Raw genomic sequence first — 16,753 nt, 5'->3', positions numbered from 1 at the left:
AGGTAAAATGAAGCCACCTGAAAGTTCATGTTTGATATTCAAAGCGCCAACTTCCAAACGCTTGAACTTTGTTTAACGGTCCAACAACTTTGACGTATCGTTAATTGTTTGGATATTTTACCAGCATGTTCGCAGATTAAAAAAATATAGTGCATCAATTTAATGTATTAGTTTTTAAAGTTTTAAACGAAGAATGGCATGCGATCTACACGTGACTTTTATCCGTACCACCAAGGATTAGATTGGAATGGTTCTTTTTAAATACATCTAAGAGATACCTACATGAGACAACGCCATACGTTCATCTGTTCTAATATTAGATACATAGGTATTAATGCGAAAGGGTGACTGTCTCTCTGTTATTTCTTCGAGTATGTATGCGCCACTAAACCTATTTAGTTGAAATTTTGCTATGGAGATACTTTAAGGGCCGAGAAAGAGCATACTTATATAATAGTTTTAATCGCGGCAAATTGCACGCACGATAAACGAATTTTTGCTCAACGAAGTTCCGGGCAACATCCACTAATATTATAACGTGTCCTAAAATTAATAATTATAAACGTAATCATTATTATTATTATAATCCTAAACTGTCCTACCGTATGTGCTTGGGCAACCATACGTACATTTAAAATCTTGTTTCAGGCTCTACAGTATATTTTGAAGAGTGGTTACTTCGCTCTGAAAATCCATACTCTTAATATTATAAATATGCGAAAGTGTGTCGTCTGTATGTTACCTCACGCTCAAACCGCTGAACCGAGTTTGCTGAAAGGAGTATGGGCACATTGGGCTATCGGCGGCCACTGATAAAATTAGTGTCAAATGAAAGTAATGATATTTAGAAACAACATTTGCTTTGGACGTGTTATTGTATTCCATTTAGTTTAGAAAATAATTAAATGCGAAATAATGTGATCGCACAGAACAATATTGCTTAATAATTATTTATTACCTAAATGCTGATCATCATTCTAAACTTCTAAATCAATCAAAACAATAAAACCAGTTTGTGCTAGTGCGCACACGTAATGTAGTCTGTAGTCTGGTATCTCGGTTAGGTTAGGTTAGGTTAGGTTAGGTTTAGGTTAGGTTGGGGTCCCTAAAGAGGCAGAGCGTTGAGTGCGGCGTCCCTCAGGGCTCAAATGTGGGCCCAGATTTATGGGACGTCGGCTACGACTGGGTCCTGCGGAGCGGTCTCCTCCCCGGAATGGTGCTAGTCTGCTATTGCGACGACACTTATGCACTGTTTCGGGGACGAACCTTTCAGGAGGCTGCGCGGCTGGCGGAGGTGGGAGCATCCCTCGTTGTCAGCCGCATAGAGCGGTTGGGGCTTCGGGTACGCTTAGGCAAGACCGAAGCCCTGCTCTTCCGCGGACCCGGGAAGAGAGGACCCCCACCCGGAGCTCGACTCCTTATCGGAGAGACGGAGGTCAGGATGAGTCCGACGCTTAAATGTCTTGGGCTCATCCTGGCCGGGAGGTGGACCTTCGGCCCACACTTCCAACAGCTGGGACCGAAGGTCGTGAGGGCGGCGTCAGCGCTTGGCCGGCTCCTGCCTAATATAGGAGGGCCCAGCGAAGCCTGCAGGCGGTTATACTCCGGAGTCTGTCGGAGTATAGCCATGTACGGTGCCCCAATTTGGGCGGAATCCCTCACCGCTCGTAATAAGGCCCAGCTGCGAAGTGCGCAGCGGGTCATAGCGGTGAGGGTCATCAGGGGGTACCGTACGGTCTCCTGGGCGGCAGCTACTGCCCTGGCAGAAGACCCGCCGTGGGAGCTAGTTGCAAGGGTCTTCGCCGAGTTGCACCTCCTCGCTTCAGAGAGGAGGTCGCGGGGTGAAAGCCTACAATGGGAGGAGCTCCGGCGGGTACGAAGGCTAGGAGAGCAGTGGCTGTTGAGGAGGTGGGGTGAGGACCTGGCGCAGGCCCAGTACGGTCAACGTACTGCTCAGGCTCTGCGTCCAGTTCTTGCGGCGTGGATGCGTCGCAAGAGAAAGCCCCTCACCTTCCGCCTTACACAGGTACTCATCGGACACGGATGTTTCGGTGCGTACTTGTGTAAGGTCGCCAGGAGGGAGCCTACGCCAGCCTGCCATGAGTGCGGCGCTGCGGAGGACACGGCCCAGCACACCCTCGAGGTGTGCGATCTTTGGGCCGTGCAGCGCCATGATCTCATGGCGATGCTTGGGCGGGACCTCTCGCTCTCGAGCATGGTTCGCTGTATGCTCGAGAGCGATGAGGCCTGGCAGGCGGCGGTCTCTTTCTGCGAAACCGTCCTTTCGCAGAAAGAGGCCGCGGAGCGGAACAGAGAGGATGACCCATCCTCCGTTCCGCTCCGCCGGCGTAGGACGGGAGTGCGGAGGCGTCGTTACGCGAACCTCCACACTTCCGTCTAATCCGGGGCTCCGGGCAAGGATGGGAACCTGCCCGGCTTAGCTAGTCCCGGCGCCGAGGGGAACGCTTCAGTTTGCCGGAGCATTCCCTTACTTTGGTGGAAGTCCGGTCCCTTTTAAGGTAGACCGGCCGGTCGTGGAGGGAGTCCTGTGTTATACAGATCCAGGACATTCCTCCGTATACGGCTGAAGGCAAACCGCAGGTGGTTTTAGTGGGTGTGGGTACCCCCGGGGTGCTTCAGCTAACTGAGGCACATCCCCAACCCGGGGCACCCATGATGGGTTTCCCCTGCGCATCAAAAAAAAAAGAGGTTTAGGTTAGGTTAGGTTACCAGCAGCGGAATTAAGTGAAGTGAACACAAGTAAGTACTAATAAACACTGGCCCTCCTTATAAAAACCTTTCACCTTACCTTCCCGCTTTTGCTCTAAACATAAGCTAAGATACTTATTAAATTATGGATATCATCTTGAAAAATAAAAATGTATTTTATCCACTTTTAAAGTATATTTTGGCGAAGCGATTTCTACATTGTAATTGTAGGACTCCTAAGTATGAATATATGTTAGAATTGTTCTTGGCCGCTCCATACAAATTTGCCCATACTCCTTTGGCATGAATATATTTTGAGTCCCGGGAAAGGACACAGAATACTTTTTATCCCAGAAAAATGCACGGTTCCTGCGCGATAAACGAATTTTGGCGCAACGAAGTTGCGGGCGTTATCTAGTACTGTATAAATCATAATAATAGATGCAAAGGCCTTGTTTTGTTTTAAACTGTCCCACTGCTGAGCAAAGGCCTCCCCCAAAGACTCGTAATCATTTATTTATTCATGTGTTTTCAGGGAGCGGTGCCAAAAGGTAACGCGACGAAGGAGATGATAAAGCAGATGAGTTTCCGCGAGGGGCAGGTGATATTCAAGTGCACAAAGTGCTGTAGCATCAAGCCGGAAAGAGCACATCACTGCTCCGTCTGCCAGCGATGTATTCGCAAGATGGACCATCACTGCCCCTGGGTGAACAACTGCGTGGGAGAAAACAATCAGAAATACTTCGTGCTGTTCACGGTGAGTTGAGTGTTGATGGAACGTCGACGGTCGAGCTCGGCGTCTGCCAGCGATGTAGAAGTTCATAGTCGTGGAGGTATTCACGTGATCTGTCGGCTGGGTTCGGCATAAATCTCGATTTATATGCATTTGGCCGCTACACTGCGAGTACACACATAGAAACGGTATGTCGCGCCGCTATTTAAATAAATCGTTACATATATTTGTTTGAGATCTCGCTGTGCAGCGGCTGAACCGCTCGATCGCGCGTATGATTATAAATCCAGCCTTACAGCCTCCAATTTCTTAACTTAGTATATTATCTCGTTTTCCAGTTCTACATAGCGGCCATATCGATCCACTCGCTGACGCTATCTGTGTACCAGTTCATCACCTGTATCAAGCACGAGTGGCGCGACTGTACGACGTACTCGCCGCCCGCCACTGTCGTGCTGCTGCTCTTCCTCATCGCTGAAGCGCTGCTGTTCGCTATATTCACCGCTGTCATGCTGGGCACGCAGCTGCACGCTATATGGAACGACGAGACGGTGAGTTTGTAAGGTTCCTTGCGCGAAGGGTAAAAACCTTGGCCTTTTTTGTTCGTAATCAATAATGGCAACAGGCACTTGACATTTCCACAAAATGAGGATTTTAAGTGTTCTTTTTATAATTATAATTAAAAAAAAAATTAAGCGGGGCTCCCATACAAAGAACTCAATTTTGGCCTATTTCTGCTCTATAGTGGTATGTACGTGCGCGTGCGCGTGTCCGAATCACACTTGGCCGATTTTTTAAATCATTTAATAGGTTATTATAGTCAACATTTTCATCAACTTTCAGGGTATCGAGCAACTCAAGAAGGAGCAAGCGAGGTGGGTGCGGAAATCCCGGTGGAAGAGCATCCAGTCGGTTTTCGGTAGATTCTCAATTCTCTGGTTCTCTCCCTTCACGCAGCCTTCTCCGAAGACGAAGCTAGAGAGCTACCTGTACAGTGTTTAAGCGGTATTCCTTGTAAGGTGATAAGGCTAAATATACGATCCTTGCCCAAAGCGGCCGCGACAAAGATCTAATAAAATGCCACTTTATGGTACCTAGACCAGAGGTACTCGACCTTTTTTATCCGGGCGACAGACACGTTTTAGTATAACGTTCTTCAAAATTAGAGATTTAAAAGTGGAAAAAATTTCAAGACTTTCATGACGACCTTAAACTGTTTGGGCGTGAATTTCAAAATGGTTTCACATCACGAGGGCCACTGGTAATGTCCCGGCGTGCCGCAGGTTGAGTATAGCTGGTCTAGTGGTTTCATTTCGCTCTCCGACACTACAAATACAGCGGGTCGCAAGCGGCTAGACCAGAGTAGAAAATGAAACCTTAAGCCTACTTCATAAAGTGGCATTTTATTTGAATTTGTCGGTCGCGGTCGCTTGCCGCGTCGATCGGTACCTTATAGGTTACTCATATCAACTCGGAAAGGGATCGGAATCGGTTCGAGCCGTTCGGTACTTATTCCGAGACGATTACGCGATTGCCATTAGCCCCAGGGTCAACATACTGGAGCATACTCGAAGCGACGCAGCAGCATAGCAGAAATTTGTAATTGAATAAAAGAACAACAGAGTTGAATATTCTGTAGCCGAAAAAGATGATGCGGCGCTTGTGAGTTGAGCCTTACTCCCGATACAATCGAAAAATCTAATTGATTAATCCTTAACTCAGGATCGTGTGGTGGCTCAATTTATATTATTATAACTAACCGAATCCATAACTAGTAGAATCGAGAATTTGACGTTTGGTCAACGCAATGTCGATTTTAATTCGAGTTCGTTAGGCAATGGAAGCTTAATAAAAAGCGACATCGGGACAAACTCGTAAACGAATCAGTTTTTCATTACAACGAAACCGATATTTTCATTACAAACGGCTCGGGGCGACACGGTACGATTTTCGAGTTGATAGCGTTGCGACCTACAGTATAAACCAGGATTAAAAAGAAAGTTACATCTAGTAACTTGGAATTTAAAGCTTGCTATGTATTTGGATGATGAATTTTTTATAACCTGTACTGTTTTTTTATTATTGAAAAATATTGATTAGTTATGTACAACCCAAAGTTTTCAAATCTCCTTAATAGGTGTGACGACTCACAAACGCGGTATTATTGCTTGAGCTATTATAAAATTGAAACGAAAAAAGCTTTGTAAAAATAAGTTATTCAGTTTATCTCAAGCGCAACTGATACGGCCTGCGATCGAAATTATATTCGATCCTTGAGTATCGGGATCCTATTCGAATAGTTGTCGTGAGACTTTACTAAATCTTTCATAAAGAATGATAAAAATTACTTTTAAAATTAAATATTCAATTGCTTTGATTGAATATTGAATATTGATATTAATTGTAATAAAACAATTAGTTTGCTAATGTTTACACAACTTTAACAATAGCAATTGATATTATAAATGCAGGGATGTGTCTGTCAGTCTTCATGCTGAATCGATATTGATCAATAAGGTTGGATATACCTATAGTCTATACACACGAATGAACATACTATAGTTGTGTTCAATATCTAAAAATAATTAATGCAATAATACGAATTATTAAACATTATTTTCCATTTTAATTCTGGTTTATGCTACTTTTCTATTTGTTTGGGCTATTATTGGGCTTGTTTGCTACTTAAAGCAGTACGGTTTATTTTATGACTGATAAGAAAAGATTAGGAGTAAGCACGGAGCTCATACGAAGAGGAGCTGGCCTAAGCAACTGTGGACTGTGATTTTCAACTAGGTCCTGACGTCATCATTGTGGGCGGGGCTTCAGTCAGTACACTTTCAGCGTTTGTCAGGTGCATACGTAACGAGACTCCCAATAAATTGGTATTTTCTACGTTTTTAACAACGAAAGGATGAAGTATTGTGTTTTACAATGTCATAGTTACTCAGACAGACGTTCTGATAATATAAATAACATCACATTGCATCTGTAAATAATTTTAAATGTAATTGAAATATAAAAGTTCTAGAACATTTCACATTTCAGCGTTAATTATACTACTTGACACTAGATGGCCAAACCTTTGAAAGATAATACAAACGTAAATGCGTATAATTTTGCATAAGTTTATTGGAATAATCATACTTGAATACTGGTAACTGTTATACACTTAGTCTTAAACACATTTAATAGCTAAAACAGTAGTTATATAGCTTTTATTATTATACTACTTATAAACCGCCATCTGTCGTTATCTATGATAACTATTTGAAACGTAACAAATATCCAGGGCTGTATTCAGATTTATTATTTTATTAACCGATTCAGTGCGGATGACACGGTAGCCGTGTCATACATGTTTTAACGTGTGGCGTAAGACACGTGAGCCGTGTCATTTAAAAAACGATTGTATCTCCCTCAAATTACACTTTAGAAGGTTCTACTCTGAACAAAATCATCTTAATTTTCACGTAGAACAAAAAGTTTTTGAAAAAGAGTACTTACCTATTACCTAGTATAAGCTATTTTTTTATAATATTACTCGCTAAGTATATTACTTACGCGCCGCATTGAATCGGTTAAGATCGTAAGTACAGTTTTGTTTGCTAATGTTGACGCGCGCTGACATTTGGCCAGTTGGTACCAGGTAATAGGTAAGTACTCTTTTTCAAAAATTTAATGAAAAAATTTTTAATCAATTACCTACAATTGATTAAAAATTTTTCATGAAATTTTTGAAAAAGAGTACTCTTAAAAGCCCGGCAACGCACCTGCAGCTCTTTTGATGTTGCGAGTGTCCATGGGCTACGAAAGTTGCTTTCCACCAGGTGACCCGTTTACTCGTTTGTCTCCTTAATTCACATTAAAAATTCGGTCAAAATTGTAACCCTAATTTTAATGATTGACCTTATTATAATTAATATAAATTTTTTAAAGTTCTGAGTACGTTCCATAATATTTAAGAATTTTGACATCTAGTCTAAGATAGCTGAACTACGTAGTAACATCAACATCGACCTAAGCTAGTAGTTTTGCTTTTACACGATAGGTGAAATATGGAAAAGTGGGCGGAGCTTGACACCCCCTCACCCCGCAAATTGTCACGCGTTGTTTCTTAAGGAAATTTGATTACCACACCTCCTCTCTGTATTAGCTCCGTGGGAGTAAGTATTTTTTGCATTTACTGGCTTGTCACAATATGACGTGTCAATAATTATTGTAGAATTTCATGTCGATATAGTGATGTATTTCTTATTAATATTATTAATAATAATTTATTAACTATGATAATATGATGATTATTTTGTTAAGTAATGCTTCATTGATTTAGCAATTCAAATTGTATTCGTTGGAACGTTATTGAAATATGGTATTAGTCTCTAATAGCATATTTTAAGTTTATTCTCTTCAAAAATGTGGCCTAATATAGAACAAAATTTTGAACTGTTGCGGAATTTATAACAGAATTCTGTTTTAATTTATTCAAACGTATTTTGAATAAATACGTATTTTGAATAAAACAACATGTAATAATAGTGATGCTCAAGAGAAATGGGCAGGTTTTTACCATTTTGTTTTTTTTAGTTATTTATTTATTATGTTTTATGGAGTCGGTATATTGAGTCATTATAATGTAATCATATAATATAATCATATTATGTATATTAGTTTGTGATTGTACATATACATTATACGTATTTTATATATTTAGCGTTGACTTTGGCAAGTAAAATTATGTTGTAAGGAATGGACAAAGTATTGAAGTTGAAGAAAAAGATCTTTTTGGTATGAAATGGAGTAGGATACTCTTACAAATACTACTTATTAGGATATAACGAATGACGAATTATCGAATAAGCAAGCCGCATTGCTCCGTTGCGGCGTTAAAACAACGTTTTGCTTTATAATAATATGCCAGATTGATGCGTTGGTCAGATGCGGTGTTTTTACAAAACGAACGTTTTAACAACTTTTTGCTTTATTATAATATGCCAGATTGATGCGTTATTCAGATGCGGTGTTTTTTTACAAAACGAACGTTTTAACAACGTTTTGCTATATGATACTACATTGATGCGTTGCGTCAGATGTGGTTTGACTAAAAGATGTATGCGACATGATAGTCACATATTTTAAACAACGTTTTGCTTTAATATAATATAATGTCACATTGATGCGTTGCTTCCTCGGACGTGATGTTTTGCTTAAACCATGAATAAGATATACAAAGAGTTTCTAAAATACTAGAGTAGCAATGTCTTACAAAAGATTCTCAGAAATGCGTAACCACTTTTTTGTTCAAAAGACAATGTCAAGTCATATATTCGTTATGTCATTATGTATGTGAGATATGCCTGCAGGCATCTTCGAAGTGGCAACGCGTTGCTACCGTAAACTTCCAATCTAGTTACGTTAGTAACATAGAATATCATTGAAGATATAGGTCACCGTCTTGTAATTATTGTACTGTCGCACGTCGTCGCAACGCAGCTATTTGGCGTACATTGCGTTGTTCCAACGACGCATTGTACTATAGCCCAACGAAGCAATGTGGCCTCGCACTACGTTAAGACAAAAAAGTCAATACGAAAAAGGAAATAAGGGGCAAACAATTATTTTTATTCAAATTTAGTTGGAAATATACGATGTTTTCTGTTTCATAAATTCATAATTATTTTCTGTTGATTATAATTTTTTTTAACCCTAGAAGCCTAATCTATTTCGAGTACACAAAGCCACAATATACGTCTCAGAGGCGTACACATATAATTCACAATTTTTATGTAAAAATAGCATTATTTTGTTCTTTTTTTGACTGAAAATTTAAATTTAGAATATAAGCTAACAATAAAACGACATTTTATGAATAATTACTATAGTGACAGTTACTTATCACAACAATAAAAATATATGCAAAAATTTAAACAAAAAATCAGCTTCCTTAAAAATTAACAGAAACATATTATTTTAATGAAGAAATTTTCGTTTTTTTTTAATTCTAATTAGTTATTCATAGAGCAAACATAATATAAACTGATTAGATTTCAAAAGACTAGGTAAACCTTAAGAGCACACACATACAAACCTTGCGCTCGCTACACACATTTTTTTCAACATTTATAACAGACCAAATTGGATATTTTTCTTTTTTTTATAGGAATAATAGGTGCAATACTGACGTAAAGACAAAACATATTCAGTCACATTACTAGTTTTTTCTTCCCTTTGAAAGTCGTCTTCCAAAGAAGGATTATCTTCCCCGTTTAGGATTGCTAAAATATTGTCTTCGTTTATTTTTGAGACTGTGAAAAAACCATAAAAAGTACGAAAAACAAGCAAAAGTAAACTCTTAGTTAAAACTTACACAAAGCCTAAACATACGTCTCGCAGGCATGCAATCCTTCGATAAGTAAAAAATGGCGCCACTTATTTTCACGATAAGGACATCATAATATGCTAGCTCCTGGCTTCCACTGAGTTGGCGTAAGAGCACAACGCACTAGCTTCAATCATTACAAAATACAACCGATATTCGATTTCGTGTACGCCTCGCAGACGTAGATTAGGCTTCTAGGGTTAAATTAAATTTATCGATTTTTTGTTTATACTTATGTAGTAATATAATATTATATACCGAATAGTTTTAATCAGTTTCGTTATAATATATATTTGTTGCCATCATTACATTTGATTATATTATTATTTTTATGTCTATGTTTTTTATTACTATATTACAATTTATTATTATTCATCTGTACTAATGCTAGTTTGAGTTTTATTGATGTCTGTTATCTTTTTAGTTTTATTTTTAATAAATAAAAGAAACGAGAGACAAAAGAGTAATGGCGACAGGGGTAAAAAAATCATAAATATCAAGCTTATGAATTTAAATATCCCGATCGAACGAATATTAGTGTACGAAGTTTCAGATTTCCATTGTCATGAAATTGAATCGATTTTATTTACAATTTTATAAAATGTCACCCACACGCAACATCTAAAATAGACAAAAATGTTGAATCTAGGCAAACGTGGCTAAGCATAGTCACAGTAGAAACTAGAAATGCGATGCGATGCAATGCACATTGACAGATTTTAGGGTTAAACTGACAGATTTCTTTTATAATGTCACTTTATCTAACTAGTAACTACCTTCGAAAGAAACCCTTTCCATTGCGTCATTTTTATGGTGCAATGACATTATACACAATATAGATCTTTACAAGATTTCACTTACAAAATATAACAAGCGCATTACAAAGTTAGGCATTATTATGTCTAACTTTGTAATGCGTAGATATATTTGTAACCCGTAGATATATTTACCTAAGGGACAAATAATAAAGAGACAAAGTCTGCTATGAATCAATTTTACAAACAGACTTGTGGCACACGGGTGTACCGTGTAATCTTCGTGGTAAGTGTCACTATTCAGCTTGCAACGGCTGTCAATTTACAAGACGGCGGTATTAGTTTCCATGTTCCATGGCTACACGCCATAAAACTTTGTAGGACTGCCATACGATTCGTGAATATTATGTAGACTATTATGTTGTCTCCAAAATATTATATATACTTTATAGATCAAGGTGTATATTTTGTAAGGTATAGGGAATAATAATCGCATATTGTTTGATTGAGCGTATAGCCTTCCGTTTCTCATATCTAAACCAAAAAGCCAAATTAGATTTTCTGACACTACTGGCCGTAAAAAGTTAAATGATTACATTTAACTTTTTAGTTGCCATTAGGCAACGAATTTTTGTTACAAGAGAAGTTGTTTTCTTCACTAAAACTCTGCACTCATAACTCAATGTTATTTGCAATCAATGTCTCCTTATCACTTTATATTGTGATCAAAATAGTATAATGTATATACATACCTATAATGTAATGGCAGTTCAAACATAAGCCATAAAAAATATTTGCATAAAGTATCAACACGGAAACAGCTTAAGTAAATGTTAAAAATAGTGACGAAATTGCTACATTTCTCAAATTTTTTGAACATAGTCTAGTAGGAGTAGGGCTAGACTGACAAAGTTGTAACGACACTTTTTTATTAGTACCTGCATATTCTTGGCAGAGGGCGTTGATAGTATTCCTGTGCGTCAACTAGATGACGTTTTTTGAGAATAAACAGCGACGCGTTGTTACTACAATTCCTGGGCGTTAGTAGATGGCGTTTTTTTTTTTTTTAAATTGAGTGTATATTATGTATGTAGGTACAGGTTTTTTGAACATAAGAAATAACTTCGTTACGTTCGGGAGTCCCTTGACACTTCTCAAGTTTTTTTATCTGTAAAAAATAAAATTTACTAATAATCGTAAAAAAACATTGCCGACTGCCTATTACACTTTCCAAAAAATAGCAATTTATAAAATTTGCTGACAATTTCAAGCCAGATTTGCCTCGAGGCAGATTTCTGCCTCATTAGTAAAAGTGCCTCACAAGATTAAGTGCCTCACGAGGCTATTCGCTCAACCATACAACCTGTTACAAAATATATCGATATATTTATTTTATATACAACAACAATATAGTATGCTTAATTTTATAGTAATAGTATATTTATTATTATCAATTTAGTGTACCTATTATAGTTACATACGCTGACATATATTAATCAACGAGGTTATCCGACATTTTTGAAGCTGTCATTGACTGCTGAAATAACAATATAATAACGTACCCCGTAGATTAATCGTGCCTTTACCCAGACGTGCGAACTGTTCAAAATAATATGTAGTATTAAGGTGACTCATATAATATTATATCAGATAATATGTGAGAAATGTTATATTGTCTGATCTCTATATGTACCTAATTGAATGCAATACGTGGAAAAGAAAAATGCTGCCAGAGCATAGCATCTTGTTCGTGCTGGTCTTTTTCATTATTGAATTAAAATAATGAATTATTGAAAATCTGACACATTAGAGTTCCGCAGATAGTCGCTAGGGGCGCTGATTACACAGTGCTTCATTTAGAGATTAGTAATCTAGCTTATGAATATAGCTTATTAGTTATATTTGTCTTAACCCTTCTTAAGCTTCCACCTTTGCACTGAAGCGGAGCGGAGCTTAGCGGTGCCGAATTGACCAATCACCATGCTCGAAATCTTCGCTGTCATTACGCTGGAATAGCACGATTGGTCAATTCGGGTACCGCTAAGCTCCGCTCCGATTCAGTGGAAACGCAGCCTTATGTAGGAGCGGTAAGAGTCCGTCAATATGGAGCGAGTAGTAATCTCTTCGTATATCGTCCTTCAAACACAACATGATTGATTGTATTTTGACCGAATACAATGTAGTTATTTTATTTCAGTTATATCATCGTGCATAAATATCACAAAATCTATATAATATGTAATATGTAACCAAGTTGCTCTTCTCTTAAAACATCCAGTTGAATAAAATTTAAAATACAAAATACTTTTATCCTGTGCAACCGTAAAATACTTAACTGAACCAATTTTATGAGCAATAAAATAATAAAAGTTACTTTTTTTTATTTAGGGCATTTTCTCACATGAGAATACAATGTAGTTCAGGGTGTAACAAAATTAAGTGATAACACCTAATAGTGTGTATGTATACCTTATAAAAAGTTAACTGTGAAAGTAGCAGCGCTGAAAGATCAATTTTCTTCTGATTTGTATGAACAAGCGCCCAAGGGTCATGACTTTGAATTCTTGCATTGCCAAAATTAAAAAAATGACTCATCGCTGCTACTTTCACAGCGAACTCTACACAGGGGACCACAGAAATAAATCAAGATAGAACGGCTAAGCGGGTGGAGTACGCGTGTTTTAATCTTGCACAAGTGAGCAAGATTTGTTTAACATTCATTTAGTCAGCGCGCACGTCTCGACTTGATTACACCGGAGCGGTTGTGCAAAAATGCCTCATTGTGCAGTGTCTAATTGTAAAAACAGAAGGACGAAAGTGAATCGGTCAAAAGGAGGTATTTATTTTTCACGTATAAGTTATTTGTTCTAACTAAAATGCAAAGCAAAAATTGACACGATCGATTCCTTAGCAACGCACGCGCGTCGCCTTTCTATCTTGATTTATTTCCGTGCAGGGGACTCATACACCCTCTAAATTATTATCACATTGCAGCATTGTTATGTTACACCTTGTGTTGCCTATGCTCTGAGTAGGAGCAACTTTAACAATGCTTAAAATGCCTTACAAAATAGATTTAATTGTATATCGGTACATATAAAAATTATCATTTATAAGAAGTATAATATATTATTATGTAATAGACATTGACTGTTTTAGGGGGTTTGATTTGTTACGTACAGCAATATTGCACTAGCGCATACCCCTTTTGTTGAAGTAGGTTAATGTTATTACCATTACTCATTAGTTAAATATGTGGAAATTTTGAAACTTTTTAAAAAGTAACATTTAATAAAATATTTGGACAGCGTTTTAATGTAATTACTGAAAATATATTAAAAACATTTAAAATAAATCAGAAAAATACCCAAGAGAATTTTGTATTTGAAATTATAGTCAATACCAACTGTCACTCTAGGTTTTGAATGAAAATAGCTAATTTAAAAAAGCTAAGTTAAAGTCTATTCTCAAAAGACGTTAAGAATGTGATTTAACTGCACCCCATACCAGTGGTTAGTATTTTTCTAGTTAGGCTACTTATTAAAAAAAAAACAATGTCTACATCTTAGTTAAGTATTTTAATAGTCAATAGTTTTGAGAGGCACAGAGTTACTTGTTTGAAGTAATAGTGGTTTAGTACAATTAGCTATATTAGTATATTTGTTACCTATAACTTATATTAGTGTTGATAAAACACAAAGATGGTGAACCTGAAGATGGTAAAGAAAAGAAAGTTATGAGTTAATCAAAAGTTGATCAGTTTTTTTTTCTGGACTACTTTTGGTCGCATACCTACTTACAATCCATTCTTAAAAGGTTCATCATCTCTGCTGAATAGACAATTTATGCACGCACCCCATAAAAAGATAAAAATATCATAAGTAGAAATTAAGATTGTCTTTGCGCACTAAAATCGAAAGCGTATTTTTAAATGTATAAATTATATAGATACTATAAAATACTTGTACTTATAATCTGGAGGTATATGCCTTATACTTAATAAACCCTTCGTCTACTAATTTCCTAAATAGTCCAGTATCACATCAATTGGATACGATACGGAAACGCTAATGAAGAGAATAGTTTAATTGTTTGATTTTACATGTCACAGTGCCACGAGGATCTTTTGGGAATAGGGAATATTACGCAAAGTCTGAGCAGAGGCCGCTACTAGCACATATAGTAAACAATCCGACCGAAATCCGACAAAAAAAAAACAATACTGACAGAAAGGTCGTCCAATGTCGAACAAAACTATTTGTTTACTGTACAAGTGTACATGCTGGCGCTCTCTCTAGCTGTGATCTAGCGTGAAAATATTGCCGTAATATGTCCTATTGGATACCATTTTTTGCACATATCAGAATGACTCTTAAGTTGTCTTGGACAAGCGTTTGTGTAAAAGAACAGCCCCCTAAGACTTAACTCCTAACTAACTTTGATGAACATGAACTTCATTGCTTGAAGTCACAATTTTGAAAAGTTCAAACACGTTAAAAAAAAGTTGTAATGCCAATATTTTGATGTTTACACTAAATTGAAGTTGATATTCATTAAAGTTACCTACATGGGGGGGGGGGGGGGGGGCGGTCTGTTTAGATCAAAGTCTTCTCGAGTTACTCTGACATTGTTAACTTAAAAAAATCTGTCAACAGCTGCCACTTTACTAGATGGCGGTGTTAGGCCTGATCTTGACAACACCCAAAAATCCTTGTAGCACCTAGTCTACGAATAATAAAAACTAAGGAAAAGTAACTCCGTCAAAAAACATGTTCCACAATACTTGTTAAAAAAGTGTACCTTAGGCACACATTTCAATACATTTGCAATATTTAGGTGACCTTGAGCGGTACTAGGCTGACGTTACATGACAGATCAAAAGGAACCAAATTTAAAACGGTAATAGTATGGGAGTTACGATTCCTTAGTTTTTATTATTCGTAGCACCTAGTATTTCCGGATAAGTCTTTGTTTACATTTAGATTTTGATCTGAATGGAGAATATCACTGAATCTTTCACTGTTGTATTACAAATATAAAAGGGAGCGTCCACAAATTACTTGAGGTTTTTTTTTAATTTTTTAAACTCCCCCTCTAAACACCTCATGTTATTTGTGGACGCCCCCAAAAATATATCTATTATTGAGAAATATCTAATTCTTAATCGCTATTGATATTGTGTATACAGACCGTACCTATAGATGATTTACATGGAACTAGTTTTTCGATGAACGAATGAAAAAAACAAATCGGCTTTTATAAAATATATGTATAGTTTTGTAGTGAGAAGTAATTATAAAATACAAACCATCTAGTTGAAATTCGACTGTATTTAAACACACGAATGGAGAATGAAGCTAAAGCTAATGAACTAAGAAACACCTACAGTCACATGTAGTTTTGCAATTAAATTATACTATAGCATGACTGGTGAGACATGTTCAATACTCGAGGACGTGATATTTGGCTATTATATTAGTTGAAAAAAAAATACTTATAAAAAAATAATATCAATTGATCACTGAGTAGGTAAATGTAGCTTAAAGTTAAATAATTATTTACCCAACGCATGGAAGCCGCGCGCGGGAGGGGTAGCGCGCGGCGCGGGGAGCATGCCGTCGCGCCGGCCGCATAGTAATTTACTAAGTGTCCGTGATTCATTTATTTAAAGGGAAATTTGGTCAAAATTTAAGTACCTAATTTTATTACATAATTATTATGAGAATCGAGTACCGTGTACTCTCCTTAAGTATTGATCATGACTCACCAGTCATGCTGTATAATAATTGCAAACCGTAAAGTTCAGGTACCTTGCTCTACTTTTAAAAAACTTTTAGGACCCTAAAATAGCAAGCACCGAGGAATAATTTAAAAAAAAGTAATTACGAAAATAACGTATATGACGCTGAAAGTAAATTATTAATTTTGTTTTTTGGGTTGCAATTGCTCCGGAATCATAGTAATAATTAAAGAAAAATTAAAGAAAAATATATTTTTGGGACGAGATAGTCATTCAAAATTGTTTCTCTTTTGAAGCGCATTAAAAATTATTAATTATTATCTCGCCCTGCACTAATGTAGACTCTCTTTGCGCCAAAATTAGTTTATCGCGCGGGAACATTTTTCCGGGATGAAAGTATACTATGTCCTTTTCCGGAACTCAAAGTATCTCCATAT

The 16,753-nt window shown here is 37.2% G+C and overlaps 1 protein-coding gene across 2 annotated transcripts in view; it reads left to right on the top strand.

The window, feature by feature from the left end:
• LOC121738613 (palmitoyltransferase ZDHHC3) overlaps positions 1-13,421 on the top strand; it is a 39,030-nt gene extending 25,609 nt beyond the window's left edge. Inside the window, exons 4-8 of one of the 2 annotated variants that reach the window (XM_042130786.1) lie at positions 3,245-3,466; positions 3,781-3,993; positions 4,286-4,456; positions 10,275-10,284; positions 13,410-13,421. In XM_042130786.1, the coding sequence (XP_041986720.1) occupies positions 3,245-3,466; positions 3,781-3,993; positions 4,286-4,444 (594 nt within the window). In that variant the 3' untranslated portion in view covers positions 4,445-4,456; positions 10,275-10,284; positions 13,410-13,421. Of the gene's footprint in view, positions 1-3,244; positions 3,467-3,780; positions 3,994-4,285; positions 4,558-10,274; positions 10,285-13,409 lie in introns of those variants that run through there. The other variant, XM_042130785.1, reaches the window with a different exon arrangement.
• Positions 13,422-16,753: the final 3,332 nt, after the last annotated feature.

Source organism: Aricia agestis, chromosome Z (assembly GCF_905147365.1).
Source record: "Aricia agestis chromosome Z, ilAriAges1.1, whole genome shotgun sequence".
Lineage (NCBI taxonomy): Eukaryota > Metazoa > Arthropoda > Insecta > Lepidoptera > Lycaenidae > Aricia > Aricia agestis.
This window is presented reverse-complemented; position numbering and strand designations above follow the sequence as displayed.